The 27,481-nt window shown below is 41.9% G+C and overlaps 1 protein-coding gene across 1 annotated transcript in view; it reads left to right on the top strand.

Annotated features, from left to right (window-relative positions):
• Positions 1-27,481, top strand: part of LOC113138270 (CUB and sushi domain-containing protein 1) — a 950,854-nt gene that overhangs the window by 394,407 nt on the left and 528,966 nt on the right. Inside the window, exons 6-7 of the mRNA XM_033325108.1 lie at positions 12,441-12,553; positions 15,924-16,001. Of these exons, the coding sequence (XP_033180999.1) occupies positions 12,441-12,553; positions 15,924-16,001 (191 nt within the window). The remainder of the gene's footprint in view (positions 1-12,440; positions 12,554-15,923; positions 16,002-27,481) is intronic.

Here is a 27,481-nt window from a genome sequence, read left to right as displayed (position 1 = left end):
TTATATCCGTTCACCCAACAGTCTTTAGGGTCACGTTTCAGTATGACAGCACTGGATTTGTTCATCACATTGAGACATTGTTCATACTCACTGAGTGTTAAACTGCATCGAGCCAGAAGCTGCTGCAAACTGAGAGAGGCAGTTTCAGGTTCATTCAACAACAGGTTCAGTGGTCTGAGCTTTCTCTTGGCTTCTTCCACTTGCAGTTCATCAACATCCTCACCAGCTCTCGTTATCATTGTCTTTCTGCAGGGAGGTTTGGGAAATCCAAATCTACAACCAGAGCTGAGGCTTCTGAAACACGTCTTTGAGTGGTTTTTACTGTGCATCTGCACTTCTTTCACTTTCTTGTACAGTTCAGGTTGTGTATGTGGGTCAGGCAGCTGAGCTGTGACGTATTTAGACACAAACTCACACACAGTCTGATCATCATCTTCCTCAAACACAGGTGCACCTTCTACCCATATGAGACAGTGGATGTGTGGACTTCCTCTGTGCTGAAACTCCACTCTGTAAAAGTAGTCAACAACTTTGCCCAGAGGTTGTGCAGGAGATAAGATCAAATCTCTGAATAAGGCCTCAACACGTTTATCAAACATGCGCATTGCTGTCACTGGATTGCTCCTTAATATGTCACACTTTGCTGCCCAGTCAAGTTCCTCAAAATGAACCTCTTCACCCTGCTGAGTTTTTATTGCCTCAACCACCTCAGGCCAACGCATTTCAGCTGCTGAGAATGTACAGAAGAATGTAGGAGTTCCCAACTGTCTGATCATGGCAAAAAGATCTCTGGTTGTTTTCTCCCAATAAGCTGGTGTTCCTCTCAGTGGCTGCATGAATCTGACTGCATCTTTATTCCTCACCAGTTTCTCAACCTCTCGTTTGTCTTGCAACATCCCTGAGGTTATTTTGCGTCCATCTCTGGTCACAGGTTTTCCTTTCCGTAACTGAATAGTCATGCTGGAAGTGGCCAAGTGTATTTCAGTCACAAACTGAGCAAAGAACAAGTAGTTTGTGTCTCTGGCAAAGCGTTCATCGATACAGAAAAGCCTTGATTTGAAATAACTACTGGGTGTTAATTTAATACGTCTCTGTTCATCCAGTGTGTTTTGACCTGTAGGGAACTGAACAGGGAAAGCCATGGCCTCCAGTTTAGGTGTTTGGAAAAAGCTGACTGGGTTGTTTCTTTCAGCAGGAGCAACAGAGTAGATTCCTTCACTAAAACATAATATTTCCTCTGCAACATCAGGCGGCTGAAGACATGAGTCTAGAGCAAAACCTCCATTGGGCATGTCACCTTCCTGTTCTTCATCATCTCTCTGCTGCTCAGCTTCATCATCATCATGTAACATGTCAGAGTGTTGTTGCTCATGTTCAGGATTGTTTTCTGTCTCATGTAGTGCACTGTGTTCACATCTGTCTATCTCCATGAGATCATCTTCCCATATTCATCATCATTCATTGATTCATCCTCATCATCATCTCCTCATCAGGAAGTGTTGGGTCACATAACTCAGCATCATCTCTGATACTTACATCCTCATACTGTGGATGGATCTGTTTCAGTTTATGCAGAGCCTGTACAAGTTTAGACCAGGTTACAGTCTGGAACAGCTGATGACCTCTGTAACACAACCGTCTCTTCAGTTTCACTCTCATGACCTGTGAGTCACTTCTCAGTCTGGGCAGAGCATCCACTGTTTCCTGAACCTCAGATGGGACACAGACCACATTACCACGTATTGCTGTCTGTCTGCCTTTGGGAAGAGGAACGATCTTAGCGAATGGTATGCATTTTGCTATGAGATGTCTCTCCAGAATGTTGAGATCAGACAGTTCAGGTGGAATTCCAACAAGCTCCAGGTTGTTGGTCACAGCAAGTGGGGGCATGGCTCCATTTTTAAGGTGATTATGGCAGGTGTGACAGATCCACTCTTTCTTTCTCTCACCAGGAACCTTGCACTGTTGTTGTTTTCTGCAGTGATCATCACAAACATGAACATACTTTCCTGACAGACATGATGCAACCACTTTTCGATTTTTAATGTACTTTGACCTTATACAGGGTCGGACCTGGTTTGGGAATGATGCCTTATGACACACAGTGCACACATAGGTTGGACCAGCTTTTATATTTGATCTGAAAACAGATATGGCCTGTTGCATCAAAGGGTTGTCAATCTGGCGTAACTGCCTATTCATCCGTCTGTATTTCCTTTTTATTTTCATTGCACATCTCAGGTTACGCAAGATCCTAAAGGCAATATTGTTTTTATATCTGTTCCTCATTTTTTCTTTCATTAGTTGTCTGTGTCGAACTCTGAATTCTTGATTATTTGTGTAACGCTGAGTGATGTAAGATCGCTGCCTCTGCCTGAACTCAGCATCATCTCTGTAACGGTTGGTTACGTGCTGTTTTTGTCTCTGCTTAAACTCAGCATCATCTCTGTAACGGTTGGTTACGTGCTGTTTTTGTCTCTGCTTAAACTCAGCATTATCTCTGTAACGGTTGGTTATGTATTGTTTTTTCCTGTTTTTAAATTCAGCATTGTTTCTGTAACAGTTTTTCACATACTGTTTATGCCTCTGTCTGCAATCTACACTGTCTCTATAATAGGATTTTATATTATTTCTTTTCTTTTGTCTAAATTCAGGACTGTTTTGATATTTTGTACTTGAGTAAGTTTTTTTCTTTGCTCTATATGTTTCATTTGAAGCATACTTTTCACTCTCTTTCCTTTTTTGATTCTCATTTCTTTGTCTGGCTTTTTGTGAAACCATCAGTCTCCTCTTAATTTTTTTCCGTTCCTGTTTACTACGTTTTGACAGTTTACAGGTAGGTTCAGAGACATTACTGTCAACAGTAATTGTCATTGGCATAGATGAAGATGAAGCATCATGTGATGGGACTGAAGTCAAACTGAATCTGTTTGATGGCTCAGGTTCTGTTTGGTTATCAGGGATGACATGAACCTCTTGTCTCACAGATGATTCAGAATTGATGTTAGTGGATGCACTTAATTCATTTTCACCCAGTGCAGTGGTTGATAGGACAGCAGGGTTTGCATACCCACTCTCTGTGTCTGGCTATAGCGTCATTCACGTTGACTGTGTCCAGGCTGTAAAACACCACAGGCTTCAGCTCGTAGTTACAGGAGGACTGTGTGCCGAACATCTTGTGACACTTTTGGAGCCTGTCAATCATGTCACTGAGACGTGTGAACGTCACCATTACAGCAGTTCCAGCAGTGTGTGAATTCGGTGGGAGGGGCAAACCATTAGCTCGTCTGGAGTGTGGATCAAAGAACCCGTATCTGCCTGATCTGGTTCTGAATACTCCAATACACAACCCTGTCATTAGCAACAATGCGTACTGCACATCAGATAACAAACAGCTCAGACCTGACTCTAGATCGAGAAAGCTATCAACAGCTCCAGGTAACGGGTCTCCAAATGTGCCATAGCGGGAAAGTTGTGTGTTGTCCACATGATACCTACACCTGCGTGCAGCAACTTGGTCAGGCAGCTCATCAGTGGTCAAATGGATACTGTTAGGGAACCGTTTCCTGGCCTCTTTATACATCATGTTACCTTTATCCAGGACTAGATCAAGGTCTGCTCTGGTGATGTTTTCATCCTCATGCAGGAAGGCAAGAAATGTTAGCGAGTTACAGGTGCACTGACGATTTCTGGATCTGCCGTATTTCAGAGAAGCCTGGCTGCGGGATGCACAAACATGTGTTTCAGAGGACTGGTCTCCTGGGGTTGCACAGTCTGTATGAGAAGGTCCTGAAGCATCACTGTGACATCCACGCTTCACAATGTCAGCATAAGAAACACCTGGTATGCGCACAGCTTTGGGTCGACTCTGTTGAACACGTTCACCATTAGATTTTGCAGACACATTTACCTGAGCACAGCGCTGAGGATCATTCTGAGGACGTTCTGCTTGGTCACTTGTTGCAACACACTGGAAATCAGTCAGTCTCTGCCAGCGGAGCTTTGCAGCTTCAGACTTCTTACCTTTCTTTGGCATTATTACTGTACTCCAAAACCACAACTGTTACGCTATATACAGTTATTCTGTAAACCAAAAGTACAAATGAAAATATTTTTTGAATTTTATTTCGTTTTTTTTAAAAAGATTTGCTGTAACAATATTACTCTTCAAATAAATGGACACTCAAGCAAAATTTTTAAACTTCTGTCAAAATATTCTTAAAGTAAAACTGGTTTATGGTAATTCCAATGCTATGTATGAATTGTAAACTTTAAATTCACAAAAGTATTTACAACAGAATACTAAATTATATAATGTACAAATTTCAAATCCCTCTCAATATGGACCAGGGGATAAATATCAAGTCTAATGCACTTTGCACTGGTAAAATAAGAGAATATTGCAATTTCAAACTGATCTAGCTTTGAACCTTGTCAGGTTGTTTGGAAAAAATGAAATGAATATTTTAGGCTATTTCAAGTGCTGTTAACTTCAGATTTATATATAAATACACACCAGAATACTGAATTATTATCCACTCCCAATAAACAGCCAATAGTACAGTATTGTTCTCACTTATCAGCAGAGATTAACTGAATGCTATTAAATCAATTAAATACTTTATAGGGTGTGGGAGACACAAACTGATTTTCTCTTATAAAGGTCAATATGTAAAATCAGCAGCACAGGTCTGGCAGTGTGATGATAGATGAGTGTTTCCTCTGGAAGGCAGGACTTCAGCTCGTTTTCTCTCAAAACCTGGTAAACTGGGTCTGCAGACAGAAAACAACCACTCCAAAAAAATCGACTTCCTGTTCACTGCTGTGTTTTTATTGTACTATATCACATTCAACAACCACACACTTTTACTAATTTAAACAATGTCAAAAGATTCAATTATTGACAAATGTGTATGTAAAACAAGGCTAATAAATGCAATGTATATTCTTATATTATTTCTATACTTGTAGCTGAGGAAGCAAAACAGATTACCTGTGGAAAAGTGTGCAAATATTTTCACACCAAGAGACCTCTGTATACAAACCTCTGCAACACCAACAAAGTTCAGGAACAACTGCAGCTCAGTACTGAATTTGATTTTCAATGCAACTATTAAATATAATTTATTATTATAATCAGTTATAGTGTTTATAGTCTTTATGTACAAATAAATTAAAAGACAAAACTTTGGTTGTATACAAATGTATACAATTCAGTTTTCAAATGACAAATTTTTGCAGTCAATTGTCAATTATGAAAGTGCAATTTGTGTCAACTAATTACAACAAAACAATTTCTGTAGTATGCACTTTGTCTTTTTAGAGTTTCAATTGAAAGTCCAAACAATTACTTAAAAACTTTAGTCAGTTACTTTTTCCAAATTTAAGATTTGACTTTGGACTTTTTTTTAAATTTATTTAGAAAATCTGTTGCTGATTAATTGGTAGGATCAAACCAACGGTGAGATAGAGGAGATGTAGAGAGAGAGAGCTTGTGAGCAGAGGAACTCACTGAACCAAAAACAGAGATATCAGGTCCCAAAAACCTGTCGTAGCCAGAAAAATATTTGTCTCTGTAAATTGTTTGCACCAAACCATAGGTTGACCCAAAACTTAGATAGAGTGGATAGACAGGGACAGAAAGATAGAATATCGGTAATTTAGATAGAAATGAGAAGATCGGACAGGAGAGATAGAAACTCAATTAAGGGGTGAGCTGTAGAATGACAGGAGAGGGGGGAAAAGACTCTGAATCACCAAAATGGATAGTGGGAGAAACCAAAATGGGATAGGCAGAGGAGAGATAAATTCACTGAGCAGCACACCTGAAAGACAAAATGAAAACATATATGAGAGAGCAGCTTCAATATAAATACAATTAAGAAATCTATCCAAACCACAGGTATTTTTCAGATGTCTTCTATAGATTTTTTCATATAAACAAATTATAAAAACATAATTATAACTAGTGTGACTACTGCTTCAGTGTATCAAATCACTGAATTCAGTTTTCTTAAATATGTGTGAACTTACTGTCAAATCACCAGCAGCACCGGTAATCTGCAGTTACACAGGTAGGAATAGGCCAGAAGGAAAGAGAGAAACAGAAAAATAAAATATAAATTAGATAAAAGATAAAAGACAAAATATTTTTCTTTATTTACAGAAATCCAAAATCTTGCAGATCATTTCAATCATATTTTTGACAGAGGATTTTAAATAAAAATAATTCATTTGAGGAAATGTATGGAAATGTAGCAGGCCTATGTAATTCATGTTGCAAAAGATTGCTGTGATGAAAATCTTTCTAAACTTGTAACAAATACAATTACATATATTTATAATGAAGTCTTAATTTATGTATTAAAGTTCAGGGGCTGCCTGGAATCACGGGTAGCAATGGTACAGACAGCAAGAAGAGTGGAGAACCCTTCACTGTTTTTCATAATGAATATATTTTTTGACACTCAGTGTATTTAATAGTTAATTATCAATGCTATCTGTTAGTATGCTAACCAGCAATAAATGAACCGTTGTCTAGTGTAAATCATGTGCATTGCAGTTTTCTAACAATAACAAAATGACCTAAAGATTCTACACATTTATAGGTATTCAGGTCATGTGCTCTGATGGTGAATTCACTCTCCATATTTCTATACTTACCAGCCAAAGTATCGCGCTAGATCCCTGTTCCGTGTGTCTAAGAAAGGGAACAACATTTTAGCTGCAATCTGTATGTGTGTGTAATAATTGCGACACTGCGTTTACCACTAGCAGGTTTTTATTCTTGTAACTGTCAGTTTTACCGTATCACATTTTATCTGTTATTACATCCGCGAGTTGCAGCCACCGCGAGCTGCGCTGCTCCATGACGTCACTATACATTAACGGTTTTCAGTTAGAGTCGCTAATGCTAACGCTAACTGAAAACCGTTTATATATATATATTAACTGACTTCAACAGCGTCGTGACATACAGCAGTAAGCTATGTCTCTAAATCACAAACCATGATGTCCTACTCTGCCAAGATATCTTTAGCGTCACATTGTTTTTACTTCGCTCCGAATTCAGTTGCTACGGCTAAAGTTAACTTAGCGCCGATATATTAGCAACGGCGCTAACAAGTTGGGCTACCAAAAAAGTCTGTACAAAGCCGGAAAGACAAATATAGCGACTTTGCCTTCATATTTTCATGTCATGGCTTCAGTACGTCTAAAAAACTTATTTTAAAATCATGTAACCCTCCTTAAGCTGAATTTTAACCGTTAAAACAAGTGTAGGCGAAGGCTCTTTACACACTCACTGTTACTCACCAGAAGCACCGCAGACAGAAGTGACGCCTCAGACGTAGCAGACGTAGTGGCGCAGTCGGTCTTTGAATGCGGCGTTCAAGGGCATTCGGAAATGTCGCTTCAGCAAGAGAGGAACGTTTCACAGGCTTCGTAGCTGAGATGAATTACCTAAGAAGCAGGTTGGGGATTCTCCCAAACACTGCAAAATCTGACTTACTGTGATTAGACTACTTATGAATGCTTAAAAATTCCATTTATAGCAGATCTTTATTTCTCTTATATTTCATTCTTACTTTGTTTCCTTGTTGCTTTACCTTGTTCTGTTCTCCATGTTCTTTGGTATGTTATGTCGTTTCATCTTTCCCTATACGTCCATTCTTATTTCATTCTTTCATTTCATCTTTCCCTATACGTCCATTTGTACTTTCCTTCCATACATTCTTCTTATGTATTTAAGCTCCCAACTCAAGTTTCACATTTCATCTTTCAGATTTATTCAGCATTTCACCTCTTTGAAGGGCTGCACTAAATTTTACCTTTGAGCTATTTCAGCAATGCACTACAGCAATTTTCAGCATTGTTGGGCAGCTCCTACAGTCTACAGTTATTTACAGGAAGATACTGCAGTATTCCAAAGTATAACAAATATTGAAAATTAAAGTTCCAATCTTAACTCAAGGTGACATGAGTCTCCTGCAGCACAGTGCCTTTTCAAAATAAAAGCCTTTTTACTTCATGGTTTCAAAGTAAAAGCAAAAAAATGGCAAAAATTTGCTCTTTTCAGTAAGTTTTCCCTTCCCTTATCTTTTATTCACACTTCTTTATTCCTTCATCCCTTATTTCCATTGTCTTTCGTTCCTTCTTCTCTTCTTTGTCTAAGAAAGCATCCCTTCAAATATTCTCCGGTTTTAGATTTCAGCTTCTAGGATTCTTCAGGATGGCATTTCAGCCTTCAGCTTATTCAGCATTGCATTTCAGCCTTCAGCTTGTTCAGCAATGCATTTCAGCCATTTTCAGCAACGTTCAAAAGTTTTTTTAGCTAAACAGGTTAAGCTTCCAACTCCGGTTTTCATTTCAGCTTCCAGGATTCTTCAGCATTGCATTTCAGCCTTCAGCTTATTCAGCAATGCGTTTCAGCCATTTACAGCATCGTTGGGCAACTTCATTCAGCTTTCAGCATTCACACGCATCTTCCGCAGGAAATGCATTTTCTAGTTTATATATGGCATTATTTTTGCCTTCTAATTAACCATAACAGTTTTTTTTGTTTTACATTTTCAAACACTAAAAAGGCAGAGATTTTCAGAGATTTTTTGACTATTCCCTCAGCTAAACACACTAACACATGGGAATGATGCTGTTTCCACCCTGCTTTTAGTTGGTGGTAATCATTAGAAGAAGAAGAAGAAGAAGAAGAAGAAGAAGAAGTACTTTATTAATCCCCAAGGGGAAATTCAGTTGTTACAGCAGTTATTAAATTTGAGATTATTTAAATTATATTGATTAATAGTAATTCATAAAGTAAGTAATAAAGTAATTAACTAATTGATTTTGGGGGGTTTGTGTGTGTGTGTGCGTACATGCATGCATGTGTGTGTGTGCGCGTGTGCGCGTTGTTTATATTGAGGAATTATGGAGTCTTATGGCCGTGGACACAAAAGACCACGGCTTTCAGTCTTGGCTTTAGGGGGAATTAGTCTGTGGCTGAATGAACTTCCCATTCGCCACAGTTCCTCATGAAGTGGGTGGGCAGAATTGTCCAGTATGGAGTTTATTTTGTCCACCATCCTCCTCTCTGCCACAGCCTCCAGACTGTCCAGTTCCAGTCCAACAACAGATTTTGCCTGCCTGATCAACTTATTTAGTCTGTTGGCCTCACCAGTCTTGATGCCACCTCCCCAGCATACAACTGCAAAGAACAGTGCACTCGCTACTACAGACTGATAGAATGTCTTCAGTAGCTTGTTGCACGCACCAAAAGAACAGAGTCTCTTGAGGAAGAACAGTCTGCTCTGTCCTTTCTTGAAGAGTGCATCTGTATTGTTTGACCAGTCCAGTTTGTTGTTAATGTGGACTCCAAGGTATTTGTAGGAGTCCACAATCTCTACTTTGTCTCCAAGGATGGAGACAGGGACTGGGGTCTTCCTGTTCCTCCTAAAGTCTACCACAAGTTCTCTGGTTTTCTTGATGTTGAGCTTTAGACAGTTGTTGTTACACCAATCAACAAAGCTTTTTATCAAGTGTCTGTATTCCTCATCGTTATTATTGTTGATGCATCCAATGATTGAAGAGTCATCAGAGAACTTTTGGAGGTGCCAGGTTTCTGAGTTGTAGCGGAAGTCTGAGGTGTAGAGTGTAAACAGGAATGTTGCTAGTACAGTTCCTTGAGGTGCACCGGTGCTGCTCATCACCACATCAGATATGCAGTCATCTAAGCGAACAAACTGTGGCCGCCCAGTGAGGTAGTCTTTGATCCACTCCACCATATCTGCGGGAACTTCCATATCCTGCATCTTTGCACTTAGCAGGTGGGGCTGAATAGTGTTGAAAGCACTTGAAAAGTCAAAAAACATGACTCTCACAGTGTTGCCCTGCCTCTCCAGATGGGAGTATGCTCTGTGCATTAAGAAGATGAAGATTGAAGATTGAAGATGAAGATTAAGAAGATCTTCCACTCCGATGTGTTCTTGATATGCAAACTGCAGGGGGTCCAGAAATTCAGATACTTGGGACCTCAGGTGTTGCAGGACCACTCTCTCAAACACTTTCATGACATGTGATGTTAGCGCTACTGGTCTGCAGTCACTAAGGGTACTGGGACAAGTTCTTTTTGGTAATGGGACAATACAGGAAGTTTTCCATAACTTAGGCACCTTTTTGAGCCTCAGAGAGAGGTTGAAGAGTTTCTGAAAAACCTCTGCAAGCTGTCGAGCACACACCTTAAGTACTCTGGGACTGATCTCATCTGGTCCTTTTGCTTTGTTGGCCTTTAGTTTAGCTAGTTCCTTCCTCACCTGTTCTGTGGCAAAGGCTGGGCCTGTGTATTGTGTTGATGAGGAGTCAGATGATGAGGGCAGGGGAGGAGTTATTGGAGGTGAGGTATACTTCAATGTTGTATGGCTGCTGATAGAGGAGATGGCATCAGTGGGCAATGGGGAGGCAGCATTGGCAGAGATGTTGGGTGGGGGGATGTGAAGAGACCCCAAGGCATCAGCTAAGGTGGTGTAGGGAGGAGGGATGGTGTGTGAGGACAATGGATCAGAGTAAGAAGCAGAGGTGGTGTCAAATCTATTGAAGAACAGGTTAAGTTCATTAGCAAACTTTGAGTCTCCTTCCACAGCAGTGTGTGACTTCTTAGTCATTATTTTCATCCCATTCCACACCTCTTTGATATTGTTCTGTCTCAACTTGTGCTCTACTCTGTCTCTATAGAGCTGCTTTGCCTCCCTGAGCTTCCTCTTGAATTCCTTCCTCTTGAGTTCCTCCTTGTCTCTTGCCATGAACGCCCTCTTCTTCTTGTTGAGGAGGCCTTTGATGTCCTTATTTATCCATGGCTTATTATTGGGGAAACAACGAACTTTTTTGGATGGAACAATATTGTCCTCACAGAAGTGGATGTAATCTGTGATGCAGTGAGAGATGCCTTCGATGTCCTCACCATGAGCGTCCATGAAAAGGTTCCAGTTTGGTAACCCTGAAGCACTCCTGCAGGGCCTCCTCAGCATCCTTTGACCAAACTTTCACATACCTCTTGGTAGTAGACTTCTGTCTTACTACAGGCTTGTATGTTGGTACTAAATATATTAAGTTGTGGTCTGATCCACAAAGTGGGGGTAGGGCTGAAGAGCTCAATGCCTCCTTCACATTGGCATAAAGGAGATCAAGAATCTTATTTTCTCGTGTTGCACAGTCCACATTCTGTTTGAAGTTGGTCAGAGTTCCTGAAATACTGACATGGTTAAAATCCCCATTCATTAGTATAAGGGCACTGGGGTGTTTTGTCTGGAGACCAGCAAAAAACTGTGTGGATGATGTCACATGCACTCTGTGCTGCAGCTGATGGAGGAATGTAAACAGTCACAACAATGGCGTGTGAAAACTCACGGGGCAGGTAGTATGGCCACAGTCCAACCACCAACAGCTCAATGTCTGGAGTACAGATACAGTCTTTCACTGTTACATGTCCAGGGTTGCACCATTTGGAGTTAACAAAAACTGCGAGACCACCTCCTACTTTCTTGCCGCTCTGTTTTCCTCTGTCCGCTCGCACTAGGGAGAACCCAGGCAGTTCAAGCGAGCTGTCCGGTATATTTTTATTCAGCCAGGGCTCGGTGAGGCAAAGCAAGCTACACTCTCTGTACTCTCGCTGGCTGCTAGCTAAAGCTGTAAGGTCATCCACTTTCTTGCAGAGTGACCTCACATTCCCCATAATAATCTTTGGGAGAAATGGTTTTAATCTCCTACGTTTTTTCTCGATGCTTCACTCCTGCTCTGCAGCCCCTCCTACACCTCCTCAGGTCTTGGGGGATGTCAGGTTTTATACCAAGAAGCAGACTCGTTCCCTTGAGAGCTAGCAGTTGCTCTCTTGTATAGATGCCGTTGCCACAGAAATGTATATTTTCTGATGCAGTTTCCATAATCTCCATATGTCTCTTCACAGGAATTAGAAAAACCCAACTCGTCCACTTTCATCCATTCAGAAAGCATAGATCTTGATTTGACTTGCATTAACATGATAATTCAGTAAAAAACTTGCAAAAAACAAACAGAGGAGCTGCTGTAACAGGATGCCACCTAACAGGCGCCATTCTAGAATTTTTATGGGAATAATATTCAATCCTCATATTTGCCTTTTACATTGCTTGCAGATTATACCACCTTATAAATTATAGCCAGGCTCTGCAATTTGCATGAGAGTGAAATTTGACATTTTTCACATTAATGTACTGCAGAAGGAATCTCAGTCATAATACAGATGGACACAGAATTTGTCATAGCATGAGTTTTGTTACATCATATTTTCTCTTCCCCTCAACTTTCTGTGCTTCAATAGTTTAAACGGCTCTAACTTACAAAATGCCACATTGCACAGTTATGAAATGTGACTAAAACTTGGTTTTCATTAAATATTTTTAATTTATTTCCAGGCTCACTGGTGCAATCCTGCCCTCACCAGTGATATCAAATAAGAATTGGCTTCGGATACATTTCACCTCAGACAGCAACCATCGAAGAAAAGGATTCAGTGCTCAATACCAAGGTATATCACACTCTTTGTCTTGGCTTCCTTTTTTCACATGTACTAACCAGGCCCAAACCCATTTCCTTCCAAAGGATCAGGCTTGACTAGGGTCAATGTATTGTTATGTTTATCAGTTCAGTGCTGTTAAGAGAACGTTATCAGATAAATGTAGTGCAATAAAAAATGTCTCTGTGAAATCCAACTATGATGGGTGTTTGAATGAAAGAGAGATGTACTTTTGATGCCATGTTTGTTTCTCAGTGGAATGTAGGTTTGTCATAGCACAGATTTTCGCTATCCTGTGCAATGCAGAAACTTGGGATGAAATTCCATCCGTTCGTCCGTCCATCCATCCATCTATCCACCTTCCGCTGGGTCGTGGGAGCAGTAGCCTAAGCAGGGATACCCAGACTTCCCAGGGCACTTCCTCCAGCTATTCTGGGGGGACACTGAGGCGTTCCCAGGCCAGCCGGGAGACATAGTCCCTCCAGTATGTCCTGGGTCTTCCCCGGGGCCTCCTCCGAGACAGGCCCGGAACACCTCCCCAGGGAGGTGCCCCGGAGGCATCCGGAACAGATGCCCGAGCCACCTCAGCTGACTCCTCTCGATGTGGAGGAGCAGCGGCTCTACTCTGAGCTCATCCCGGGTGACCGAGCTCCTCACCCTATCTTTAGGGGAGCACCCGGCCACCCTACGAAGGAAGCACATTTCAACCACTTGTATCCGAGATCCTGTCCCTTCGGTCATGACCCAAACCTCATGACCATAGGTGAGAGTAGGAACGTAGATTGACTGGTAAATCGAGAGCTTCGCCTTTCGGCTCAGCTCCTTCTTGACCACAACGGACCAGTACACCAACCACATTACTGCTCCGTCTGTCAATCTCACTTTCCATCCTTCCCTCACTCATGAACAAGACCCCAAGATACTTAAACTCCTCCACCTGAGGCAGGATCTCTTCCCTGGCCTGGAGATGGCAAGCCACCTTTTTCCGGTTGAGTACCTTGGCCTCAGACTTGGAGGTGCTGATTCTCATCCCAGCTGGTTCACACTCAGTTGCAAACCGCCCCAACGCACGCTGGAGGTCCTGGCTCAATGGAGCCAACAGGACAACATCATCTGCAAAAAGCAGAGATGAGATCCTGTGGTCCCCGAACTGGACTCCCTCCGGCCCCTGGTTGCGCATAGAAATTCTGTCCATAAAAATAATGAACAGAACCGGTGACAAAGGGCAGCCCTGCCTGAGTCCAACATGCACTTGGAACAGGTCTGACTTACTGCCGGCAATGCGAACCAAGCTCCTGCTTCGTTTGTACAGAGACCGGATAGCCCTTAGCAAAGGGCCCCTGGACCCCATACTCCTGGAGCACCTCCCACATGATCTTGCGAGGGACCCGGTCAAATGCCTTCTCCAAGTCCACAAAGCACATGTAAACTGGTTGGGAAAACTCCCATGAGCCCTCGAGCACCCTCGAGAGGGTATAGAGCTGGTCCACTGTTCCATGACCGGGATGGAAACATCATTGCTCCTCCTGGATCTGAGGTTCGACCACCGGCCGGATCCTCCTCTCCAGCACCCTAGCATAGACCTTCCCAGGGAGGCTGAGGGGCAACATCCAGCAACATCCAGAGACTTGAGGTACTCGGGGCGGATCTCATCCACCCCTGATGCTTTGCCACCGAGGAGCCGCCGAACTACCTCAGTGACCTCGGTTTGGGTGATGGATGGATCAGCCTCCGAATCCCCAGCTCCTGCCTTCTTTATGGAAGACGTGTTTGCGGGGTTAAGGAGATCCTTAAGGGGTTTTAAGTATTCCTTCCATCGTCCGACAATATCCCCAATCGAGGTTAGCAGCTCCCCACCTCCACTGTAAACAGTGTTGGCAGAGCACTGCTTCCCCCTCCTGAGGCGCCGGATGATTTGCCAGAATCTCTTTGGGGCCGACCAGTAGTCCTTCTCCATGGCCTCACCGAACTCCGCCCATACCCGAGTTTTTGCTGCCGTCACCACCTGGGCTGCAGTGCGCTTGGCTGGTGGTACCCTTCAGCTGTCTCAGGAATCCCACAAGCCAACCACGCTCTGTAGGACTCCTTCTTCAGCTTGACGGCACCCCTTACCTCCGGTGTCCACCACCAGGTTCAAAGATTTCTGCCACGACAGGCACCCGAGACCTTACAGCCACAGCTCCAAGCCACCGCATCAACAATGGAGGTGGAAAACATGGTCCATTCAGACTTAATGTCCCCAGCCTCCCTCGGGATCTGGTTGAAGCTCTCTCGGATGTGGGAGTTAAAAACCTCTCTGACAAAGGATTCGGCCAAATGTTCCCAAGAGACCCTCACCGTACGTTTGGGCCCACCAAGTCTGTCCCGCTTCCTCCTCCGCCAGCGGATCCAACTCACCACCAGATGGTGATCAGTTGATAGCTCTGCCCCTCTCTTCACCCGAGTGTCCAAGAGATACGGCCAAAGGTCAGATGACATGACTACAAAGTCGATCATTGACCTCCGGCCTAGGGTGTCCTGGTGCCATGTGCACTGATGGACACCCTTCTGCTTGAACATGGTGTTCATTATGAATAAACTGGCACAGAAGTCCAACAACAGAACACCACTCGAGTTCAGATCAGGGAGGCTGTTCCTCCCAGTCACGCCCCTCCAGGTTTCACTGTTGCTGCCCATGTGAGCATTGAAGTTCCTCAACAGAGTTATGGAGTCCCCAGTAGGAGCACCTTTCAGCACCCCCCGAGAGACTCCAAAAAGGTACTCTGCACTGTTGTGCTGCAGTGAGAGACCTATCCCCGACCCGAAGCACAGGGAAATGACCCTTTCATTCTGGGGGGAAAACTCCAACACGTGGCGGCTGAGCTGGGGAGCCATGAGCAAGCCAACACCAGTCTTCCGCCTCCAGCCCCTCTCAAGGAGTTGGGTTCCAGAGCCCAGGCTGTGCGTGGAGGCGAGCCCAACGATCACAAGTGGTGGGTCCACAGAAGGGTGACCCCACGTTGCTCTTTCGGGCTTTGCCTGGCTGGGCTCCATGGGGGGAGGCCAGCTTGGCCGTACTGGGGCGACATGATGGTCCTTGCTGTTTTCTTCATAAGGGGTCTATGAACCGCTCTTGGTCTGGTCCGTCACCTAGGACCTGTTTGCCTTGGGAGACCTTGCCAGGGGCATATACCCCCGGACAACACAGCTCCTAGGATCATTCGGGCACTCAAACCTCTTCTCCACGATAAGGTGGCGGTTCAAGGAGGGGGATAAAATTGATGGGATAAATTTTAATGTTGCTCTGCTCATTTGCTTACATAAAAGTTGCAGAGTAATTTCAGCCTAATAATGTATGATTTTTAATCAAACAAATGACCTCCATCTCCTTTCCTTTCTGCAGTGAAGAAAGCAATAGAGTTAAAGTCCAGAGGGGTGAAGATGATGCCCAATAAAGATTCGAGTCACAAAAATGCTGTCTGTAAGTAAAACTAGTGTCTGCTGTTAGTGTGGCTGTATGTCTTTTAGAGAGCCTTTTTGAAGCCCAGGTTCACAGATATATGAATGTGCATGTCCACACACAAACACACACATGCTTACAAAGTATGTACACAAGAACATATAGTCTACATCCATTTTTGATCTGGCAGGAATAGTGATTTCATCCCTTTTTCACTGGGGTTGCCCCTTTAGGAGACAAGAGTTAGTACCATACTCTGCTTTTTTCTGTTGTTTTCTTGTTCCTTCAGAAGAGTCACAGGTGCATATAAAACCAGTTCTTATATTGATTAGCAGTATTTGTGTTTGTGGAAGCAAAATATATTGATATATATTTAAATTCAACAAATGAAAAGTAGATTGCTTTCCTAACAGTTGAATTATCGCCTGTTCAATCTACTCTTACAGTTCAGTTCATTGCAAATCAAAGCCCCAAAATATGTGCAATTACTTCTTTATAAAACAATAGAAAAAAAAACAATGGAATAAAGCAGAAGAGTAAAAGGTACTATTTCATTGTGTGAATGCTTGTAACACAGTGCTAAGTCAGGCATTTTTTTATTTAACTCAAAAATGTGAAATCATAGTAATGCATGTGCTGCGAAGCTTATAAAATACATTTTTACTTGTAATTGACAGAAGCATTAATTGAAGTCCTTTGGGATGCCATAGTTTGTGCTGTTCTTAAATTGTATTAAGGGCTGTCTGACCAGTCTTTGTTTGACGTCATAGATAATGTCTTATTTGTTGCTTGGTAATGATGATATTGTGTCATTCAAGCAACATGTTTGAATGTAAAAACTAAAATTATGAATAAGAATGTTCAAATCTCCAATTATCACAGTGCCTTGTCCTGGTGTCAGAAAGAGATTCTGGCTACAGTTCGCAATATACTTACTGCAGTAGTGACTAACTTTCTGTTGTACTGTTGCTGTTGCTTCTCAGTGGATAAGTCTTTGCATTATCATGTGAGCTTTGTTATATTATAACTGTATACAATTCCAAAAACTAAGTGGAGCACTCCCACTGCATCTTGTTCATTCCTTTGGGAGTTGCAGCCAAGAATCCAGAAAGAGACATTGTATTGTCCATCAGGTGAAGTCTCGGTAAACCAGGCAGCCAGCCAGATCACTTGAAGTATTGTAAACCAGCAGATAAATTTTGCACTCCAATAGTAAATATTTATGAGCATTAATATAGAATTATTTAAATATATACACATATTGTACTGGACATGCATATGATCTAATAGATGTAATTTCAGCGGGATGTAAATAGGATGTAATAGGATGTAAATCTCCTGACGCAATCTCCTTGGCCACTTCTTGTACATTAGGAGAAGTGTGTAATTACAAAGGTAATCTTCAGATTACAGTAATCTGAATGTTTTAAATAGTAAATGCAGTACTTGTAAATTACTGCTCATTCATCTACAGTAGACATGACATTGTCTCCTATTGTTGGTTTATATAGTGACAATATAATTAAGCAACCAAGTAACATGAAGGCTGGGACTATTCTCCCCACATAAACATCGTTAGTTCAATTCAATTCAATTCAATTTTGTTTGTATAGCGCCAAATCACAATACAAATCATCTCAAGGCACTTTACAAAAACTAAAACTAAAAACCCAACAATTCCCTTATGAGCAAGCACTTGGCGACAGTGGAGAGGAAAAACTCCCTTTAACGGAAGAAAAAACCTCCAGCAGAACCGGGCAAACCTCCAGGAGAACCGGGCAAACGGTTAGTTGTTTTAACAAATGGCCAAAAATGAAATACCTCTATGTTGCAAGTCATAAAGCTGCCCGGTAGCTATGAAAATTATGACTCATGTACACTGTGGGAAAAGGAGAAAATAATGTGATGTTTTAGTGGAGCCTCAAGGTAAGCAGATGGAGGAGGTCAGGGTGGTTGGATGGATCAACTTTGGTCCTAAAATCTCATCCGTGATATTGCAATATAGTTGTTTGCGTCTTAACAATTTCGCTATCAGAACATATACCCCACCAAGTACTTATAGCTCAAACTATGAACTTCAACTTAATGTTGGTTACATATTGTAAGACTGTAAATTGGGTGCAGCCCACTGGGCTTTTGCTTATAAGACTTATCCCATTCCTCGTGCTAAGCATTGAAGAGAAATGTGTCTCCTCTGTCCGAACCGAGTGACATCACCGAGTGACGGTGTGCTACCCATATATAAGTAGCAGTTCAGGCAGGATCTTCCCAAAAAAATAGAACCAGCCTTTTTTTCAGCTAGTTTGAGGGACCAGTGGGGCAGGTTGTCCAGATAAGAAATAGTACCCTCATTCCCTGTTTCAAGGGTTCCAGAGCCATTTCCATGCAATCAGAGGTTTGGGGTGAGCTAAAAGCCAAAGGGTCAAAAGTTATAGTGAGAATTCAGTCCCTGAGAGGAAAATGAAGAAGTTTTCCTGTGCTGGGGAATGATTGGGTCAGATCTTACAAATTAAACCAGTCATTCTGGTGAATTCAGTGTGAGACCTGTGTTGTTGTGACCATGTGAAATACTCCTGGCCTGCATTGAGTTCTAAGCCATGCCAAATCCAGCAAAAAAACTCCTCTCCCCTGATTTCCTGTGCACCAGGAAATAATGGGGGGAAATAGTAGTATTAGCTGGCATTTTGGAAAAATAATCCCCCTCGCTGGCCATTCATGTATACCTGACTGCAGTGTCTGCACATGTGCAGAGGAGCAAGTCAAGGGTTATGGAAACCTGCAGAATGGAGGTTGGGAATTGGAAAATGACCACTGTAAATGAAACTGTCCATCAATTGGCCCATCGCTCGCAGTCGTAATAATACGAGAGCATGACTGTTCGTCATTTGCACTGCAGCACTGCATGGTAGTCTTATAAGCTTGCTGTCTGTCTTACACTTTTTTTTCCATATGGTCGCTGTTGCCAGTTTTTATAAAAGGCAGGTTTGATTCTTGTGTTGGACATAGTCGGACATCGCTTATGAAATCTCTAGTGATGTCATTCTCAGTGGCCCGCAGTCTGTTGACGTCACATTTTATTATCAGCTCGGCTCGCTTGAAACCTTGGCTGAGCAGATACTAAAGAATTACCTGCTACCAGTTACTATCCCCTAATGGAAAACCCAAAAAACGAGTCAAGTTGTGTCGTGTCGAGTCGAGTAGTGCTAGTGAAAAAGCCCCATATGTTGGAAAACCATCTCCATGGCAATGCACCCTCTCTGTTGAACTGTTGTTTTACGATTTAATGCGAGGGAAAAGGGCAGATACATACAGTATACACAATACAGATAGACTGAGAAAGACTGCAGTTGTAGCTGCAGTGGTAACTTCACTAATTACTAGTATTAATAATTGTCTGCAGTACTTTTATTTACACTGCGGAAGACGTTTAAGTTCTGGCAGAAAGGAGAGAGATAAAGCCCTTAAGAACAACATTATAAGAAAAATGAAAGAAAGACTACATGCTGGTGACTTTATTTTCCATATGTGTTTATTTTGTCATGAAATACCCCAAAAAACTAAAAGACTTAAGTACAGACTAGAGGTAGTCCCCCTATGTCCTGGGATCCAGTCTTTCTGAGTCTCTCACTGACCTGGTCACTAATGTCTTTCGACTCCCGGATTGAGTTTGAAATTGTTTGTCCTGTAAAATTGCATGATAGTAATTTGAATTTATATCAATTATAAACCTTAAGATCTTCAAATAAATTGTTGATAGTTCTACAGCAATGTATTCAGTTTCCACTTTGTGATATCTTAAAACCTTCATGAACCATCTACATTAGCTATTACTTGTACAGAGATTAGAATAGATCAATTAGGAAGTCATATTTTAAATAAAATAGTGTCAAAATTAACATCTTGAATATTGTGCAGCATATCTTTTGCATGTGTAATGCTTGATTAGATGATCTAAACGAGTGTTATGTGGACCGCAATAAAAATGGTTTTCACCTCAGTGATTTAAAGAGTATATCGACCATAAGGCAATACAACAATTAATTTAATGATAAATATGATAAATATCTCTACAGTCTATATTGGAAGACATTTCTTGGCAGCTTGGAGCCACTTCTAAAACAGTATTCAGATCTTGTGGCAGAGGCTTTTAATTATCATAGATCCTCTGAAAGCTCACAAAAAGCTCATACCTCATTCATTCCTAAGCATTTAGCTTCATAATGAAACCCCCATCAATAATTCTACTGATTTACACACTCAGCATGCTCTGGTGCAATTAACATTAGTATGGAATTTTTTGTGTGTCTATGTGTGTATGTGTGAAAAAAAGAAATCTTGTGTGCGTTTTTCTGTGCTAGTGTAATTAAAGTTAAAACTGGTATGCCTTGTGTGCTTTTAAGTGTGTGCAAGAGTGTAAGTACCCAGGGATAATCAGTTTATTATATTTATCAATGATGTGGTGCTTGGTAAAGAGATCAGATCTACTCTCTCTTTCTTTTACTACTGCTTGCATACTTTCAGTGATACACACAGGTACCAAGCTCTTTTTCCACATGAGATAATCAACTGAATTCATTCTCCAGAATCCAAAACTATTGCATTAGCTTGTTATGAAAAGGGCCAGCAAATAAAAGCATTTTAAAACGTCTCTTTCCATGGTGGTCTGTCAAGGTTTTCCTCAGGCTGGCATGTAAATGTAGTAAAAGGAATTTCATTACAGTCTTAGAAACATAATGTCTCCTAATTTTTTATTATTGTTGGGATTGCTGTGCAAAGCAGCAATCCCAAGATATGTTCTTCGTTTTTTCTCTTTATTAGTGTGAATGCTGCTTCATCATTCACACTATTGTTATCCTAATCTTTATTATTGTTGGGATTGCTGTGCAAAGCAGCAATCCCAAGATATGTTCTTCGTTTTTTCTCTTTATTGTTGGGATTGCTGTGCAAAGCAGCAATCCCAAGATATGTTCTTCGTTTTTGTTGGGATTGCTGTGCAAAGCAGCAATCCCAAGATATGTTCTTCGTTTTTTCTCTTTATTGTTGGGATTGCTGTGCAAAGCAGCAATCCCAAGATATGTTCTTCGTTTTTTCTCTTTATTATTATTTTTATTATTCCGCCGTTTTTCGGTCGCTATCTAGTCCTACACCGTTCGACGTAGAAACGTCATTCAAACACCGTCGCGTGCAGCTCGATGAGGAGATGGGTGCTTCTACTTTTCTCAGCGATATCTTTCATAATTTCCGAAATATTCCAGGTTTTGTCGGATTTTTTTCCCATAGGAATGAATGGAGAGAACGTTAAAATCCCCTTTCAACTTTGTCCTCTTTGAGCTTTAACTGTGTCAGCATACTTTCAGCTAGAAACACCATTCGACCTTTAAACGGGTCAGAAGGCATTAATCTATAAGTCTTGTGTACAGCTTTTTGATATCTATTACGGTTTTTCTTTAATCGCAGTTTAAGTTTTATGGTTTTTTTAGGAAATTTCTGAATTTTACATTGGTGTGTATGGGAGAGGGCTAGAGTGCGTGATGTCATCGCTAGAGTGGGAGAGGCTGTTAAGTTTAGGGAAAATTTTTCTCTCTAACTCGCTGTCACGGCCACAATTTTGACTCTTCATACACCATTTTCTCAAAAGTAGTAGAGATTTTTGTCTTCTTTCAGGCAATGCTGTTCATATTTTTATAGGACCTACGGTTTTTCCACAAGGTGGCCTAACAGACAGAGAGTGACTGCTCAATCTCTCATTCACTCCCATTCTAAAGATCTCTACAATTTTTGGAGAGAAACACAAATGAAGGCTGTTTCTAACTCGCCACCAATCCTTCATTTTTTGGAATATCTTCACAAAAAGTGGATCGGTCTCTTTGTTGAAGCCTCCTGGCACTGTTAGTGAAAGAATTATATTGATAGCACTTATAGTTTTTCTGTAATCCCCCAGTTTGTAAGGTGAAGTTTTCTCAGTTTCTCCACTCAGCGTGTGTAAAGTGCTGTCACTCCCCCTCTCACTCTGGCCTTTGATCACCATAGCAACTACTCAACACAAAGCAGCTCATTGCGCAATAGCAGCATAGCAGCTGTCTATGTTTGGTAATTAAGAATGACAGGCTGCCAAATGTCACATGCTGTTACACATGGTGACCACTGAGTACCACCCCCCCCCCCCCCCCCCCCACCCTCACCCTCACCCCCACTCTGGGCATAGGTCACCATAGCAACAGCTCAAAACAAAGCAATAGCAGCATAGCATCTGTCTGTGATTGGTAATTAAGAATGACTGGCTGTGTAATGTCCACTGCTTTTACACATAGGGATAACTCAATACCACCCCCCCCCACCCTCACCCTCACCCCCACTCTGGGCATAGGTCATCATAGCAACAGCATACAAGGCAATAGCAGCATATCAGCTGTCTATGTTTGGTAATTAAGAATGACTGGCTGCCAAATGTCTACTGCTGTTACACTTGGTGACCACTCAGTACCACCCCCCCCCCCCCCCCCTCCCACCCTCACCCTCACCCCCACTCTGGGCATAGGTCACCATAGCAACAGCATACAAGGCAATAGCAGCATAGCAGCTGTCTATGTTTGGTAATTAAGAATGACTGGCTGCCAAATGTCTACTGCTGTTACACTTGGTGACCACTCAGTACCACCCCCCCACCCTCACCCCCACTCTGGGCATAGATCACCAGAGTAACAGCTCAAAACAAAGCAATAGCAGCATAGCATCTGTCTGTGGTTGGTAATTAAGAATGACTGGCTGTATAATGTCCACTGCTTTTACACATGGGGATAACTCAATACCACCCCCCCCCCCCCCCCCCACCCTCACCCTCACCCCCACTCTGGGCATAGGTGACCATAGCAAATACATACAATGCATTAGCAGCATAGCATCTGTCTGTGGTTAGTAATTAAGAATGACTGGCTGCCAAATGTCAACTGCTGTTTCACTTGGTGACCACTCAGTACCACCCCCCCAACTCCCCACCCTCACCCCCACTCTAGGCATAGGTGACCATAGCCACAGCTGACAAAGCAATAGCAACATATCAGCTGTCTGTGGTTGGTAATTAAGAATGCCTAATGTCCACTGCTGTTTCACATGGTGACCACTCTGTACCACCCTCCCCACCCCCCACCATCACCCCCACTCTGGGCATAGGTCACCATAGTAACAGCTCAACACAAAACAATAGCAGCTGTCTGTGGTTGGTAATTAAGAATGACTGGCTGCCAAATGTCCACTGCTGTTTCACATGGTGACCACTCTGTACCACCCTCCCCACCCCCCACCCTCACCCCCACTCTGGGCATAGGTCACCATAGCAACAGCTCAACACAAAACAATAGCAGCTGTCTGTGGTTGGTAATTAAGAATGACTGGCTGCGTAATGCTGTTACACAAGGGCACCATTCTCAGTTATTTAGAGCATTTTACTCTGTGGCTGTTTTACATGTCAGCCATGGTGTCATTACCCAGCAGGCCATGTTTGGACTTTCAGAAGAAAAGTCTAGTCATATATAGTAAGACATTACAATTTTGTGAATTGTAAGGAATATCCAAAATAAAGTCCAGATTCTTGTACAAGGTCCCAAGAGTCTCCTCCAGCACCTTGTCCTTTCAAAATAAAAGCCCCGAAATAGCATTTTCTCAATAGAAAAGCCCTGAAACAGCAACTCAATATTAAAATGGACGTTACCTATTGGCATACAGCTTCAGGTACCAAGTGAGGCCATTTTCCATGTCAGCCATGGTTTCTGACATGGTGAGACTTTCACAATAAAAGTCTACAGTTATTTATAGGAAGATATTACATTTTTGTAAATTGTAAGGAATATTCAAAATAAAGTCCAGATTCTTGAACAAGGTCCCAAGAGTGTCCTGCAGCACTTTGCCCTTTCAAAATAAAAGCCCCGAAATAGCATTTTCTCAATAAAACAGCCCTGAAACAGCAACTAAATATTAAAACGGACGTTGGTTATTGGCATACAGCTTCGGGCACCCGGTGAGGCCATTTTCTTTGTCAGCCATGGTTTTTGACATGGTCAGACTTTCACAATAAAAGTCTACAATTATTTATAGGAAGATATCACATGTTTGTAAAGTATGAGAAATATTAAAAAATAAAGTCCAGATTCTTTTGTGAGTTCCCAAGAGTCTCCTGCAGCTCTTTGTCCTTTCAAAATAAAAGCCTTTTTATAGCATTTTCTCAAAATAAAATCACCCTCACTACAGTCGGTATTTCTCGATTATCGCAATCGGTCGATTCAAAACGTGCTTCGGCGACACGGTCTGCCTCGAGCTTTTCGCGGCGATCGGCAATCCCAACGCAATTTCTTCAGAAATTGCATCGTCTAGTTAGTGGGAGAGCTGACAGAGCTCTCCCACTTATGTTATCTTCGCTCTTTATTAGTGGGAGAGCTGACAGAGCTCTCCCACTTATGTTATCTTCGCTCTTTATTAGTGGGAGAGCAGAGCTCTCCCACTTATTGTTGGGATTGCTGTGCAAAGCAGCAATCCCAAGATATGTTCTTCGTTTTTTCTCTTTATTATTAGTGTGAATGCTGCTTCAGCATTCACACTTATGTTATCCTGTGTCTTTATTATTATTATTATTATTATTATTATATCTTATTCTTCCGTACGTTTTTCGGCGTTAAACCTCTTCCTCATACTTTGTGCTAGAAAGACCGTTCAGGTATCAAAACGTTCAGCTTCTTAAGGACATTTATGCTTGTATTCAGCTTTTTGATATCTTTCATATTTTTTAAGATATTCAGCTTTTTTCAAATTTTTTGTCCCATAGAAATGAATGGAGAGAATGTTCAAATCCTCTAAAACTTTGTCCTCTTTCAGCTTTAACTACTTCAGCATAGTTTCAGCTAGAAACACCATTCGACTTTTAAACGGGTCAGAAGGCATTAATCTATTAGTCTTGTATTCAGCTTTTTGATATCTGTTATGGTTTTTCTTTAATGGCAGTTTAAGTTTTATGGTTTTTTTAGGAAATTTCTGAATTTTACATTGGTGTGTATGGGAGAGAGCTAGAGCGCGTGACGTCACCGCTAGAGCGGGAGAAGCTGTTAAGTTTATTGAAAATTTTTCTCTCTAACTCGCCGTCACGGCCACAATTTTGACTCTTCATACACCATTTTCTCAAAAGTAGTAGAGATTTTTGTCCTCTTTCAGGCAATGCTTTTCTTATTTTCATAGGACCTACGGTTTTTCCACAACGTGGCCAAACAGACAGAGAGTGACGGCTCAATCTCTCATTCACTCCCATTATATAACAGTCGTAGCGTTTTTGGGGAAAACGCAAATGAAGGCTGTTTCTAACTCGCTACGAATCCTTCATTTTTTGGAATATCTTCACAAAAAGCGGATCAGTCTCTTCGTTGAAGCCTCCTGGTTCTGTTAGTGAAAGAATTATTTCGATAGGTCTTATAGTTTTTCTGTAGTCCTCCGTTTTGTGAGGTGAAGATTTGTTAGATTCTGCTTCACTCAGCGTGTGCTAACAGCTGCGTCAGTCCCCCTCCCACTCTGGGCTTTGATCACCATAGTAACAGCTCAAAACAAAGCTGCCGTATCAGCTGTCTGTGCTTCGTGGACGTATATTACTCGTATTGTTTTTATTGTGTGTGTGTTCACAGATACTTGACGTGAACATCGGAGCACATTGACTGGCGTATTGTGAATTTTCATTAGGCGATTAAGAAACGTTATATTTCCTTTAATCTCATCCCGTATTGCCAGCGCTAGCTTGCAGCACTTGCTTCCTGCCCGAGAGCGAGAGAGCTAGCGATTGCTGCAGGGACAAATTTAGACTATAAGCACCTTATTATTTTGGTTTGTGTGAAGATAACATACCAGAAGGGATTGGAATTATCATTTGTCATTAACAGGTACAAGAAAATTCAGTTTAATAATTACATTAAAGATAGATTTTTTTTTTCAAAGAAAACAACTAGGTTCAGGTGACAAAGTGAGGTCAAAATGACACTAACTGACTGCATTACGCACAGCAACTGGGTAATGCAGTCAGGTAGTGTCATTTTGACCTCACTTTCTCACCTGAACCTAGTTGTTTTCTTTGAAAAAAAAAAATCTATCTTTAATGTAAACATAAAACTGAATTTTCTTTTATCTGTTAATGACAAATGATAATTCCAATCCCTTTTGGTATGTTATCTTCACACAAAGTAGGGATGCTCACACTGTTAACTAGTGTTAATTGAACCATTCCCCCTGGATGCCTGCCCCTCTCCCCTGCTCTCTCCCACACCCCACGTGCACACTTCCAGAACCCTCCAGAGAGCCCTGCTTCCCCCTGGATGCCTGCCCCTCTCCCCTGCTCTCTCCCACACCCCACGTGCACACTTCCAGAACCCTCCAGAGAGCCCTGCTTCCCCCTGGATGCCTGCCCCTCTCCCCTGCTCTCTCCCACATCCCCGGTGCACACTTCCAGGACCCTCCACAGAGAGCCCTGCTTCCCCCTGGATGCCTGCTCCTCTCCCCTGCTCTCTCCCACACCCCCCGGTACACACTTCCTGGACCCTCCAGTTTTCTTTTGGCAATTTTCTGTATTTTACTCAACATGTGATGTATGTGTGTATGTTTTTTCAGGCCTTCGGCGCTTCATTTTGCTTCATATCTTCCCTTTTTCAGTCTTTCCTTTCATCTTCTCTTCTTTCTCTAAGAAAACCGTCCTTCAAATATTTGTGATTCGCTTACACAGCCTTTACCTTCTTTATTTTTCAGCAGTATTTATTAGTTTTTAAACTATACATTGTTTCTGTCTATACAGTCTTTCTACAAGTTCACTTTTTTGCTGTTTCATTCTGCCCTTTTTTAACTCATATATTCAAATCCTTTAGTTCATCCATCGTTCACTACACTGTGCATTGCATTTCAGCCTTCAGCTTATTCAGCAATACATTTCAGCCATTTTCAGCATCGTTGGGCAGCTTCATTCAGCTTTCAGCATTCAGGCTAGCTGCCCCAGGCTAGCATATATTCAAATCCTTTAGTTCTTCCATCGTTCACTACACTGTGTCTTCTTTCATGTTAGTTTAACTTCTTTCTTTAGCAATTTCTACATCATATGATTTTCTTTCCAGCCTTTTCAGCAGTGTTGAGTAAGTTTTTAGTTAAGTTAAGCTTCCAACTCCGGTTTCACATTTCAGCTTCCAGGATTCTTCAGCATTGCATTTCAGCCTTCAGCTTATTCAGCATTGCATTTCAGCCTTCAGCTTATACAGCAATACATTTCAGCCATTTTCAGCAATGTTCAAAAGTTTTTTTTAGCTAAACGGGTTAAGCTTCGAACTCCACTTTTACATTTCAGCTTCCACGATTCTTCAACATTGCATTTCAGCCTTCAGCTTGTTCAGCATTGCGTTTCAGCCATTTTCAGCATCGTTGGGCAGCTTCATTCAGCTTTCAGCATTCACACGCATCTTCCGCAGGAAATGCATTTTCTAGTTATGTTATGT

The sequence above is a fragment of the Mastacembelus armatus genome, chromosome 3, assembly GCF_900324485.2.
Source record: "Mastacembelus armatus chromosome 3, fMasArm1.2, whole genome shotgun sequence".
Classification (NCBI taxonomy): Eukaryota; Metazoa; Chordata; class Actinopteri; order Synbranchiformes; family Mastacembelidae; genus Mastacembelus; species Mastacembelus armatus.
The sequence above is the reverse complement of the archived record's forward strand: the minus strand, read 5'-3'. Positions and strand labels throughout refer to the sequence as shown.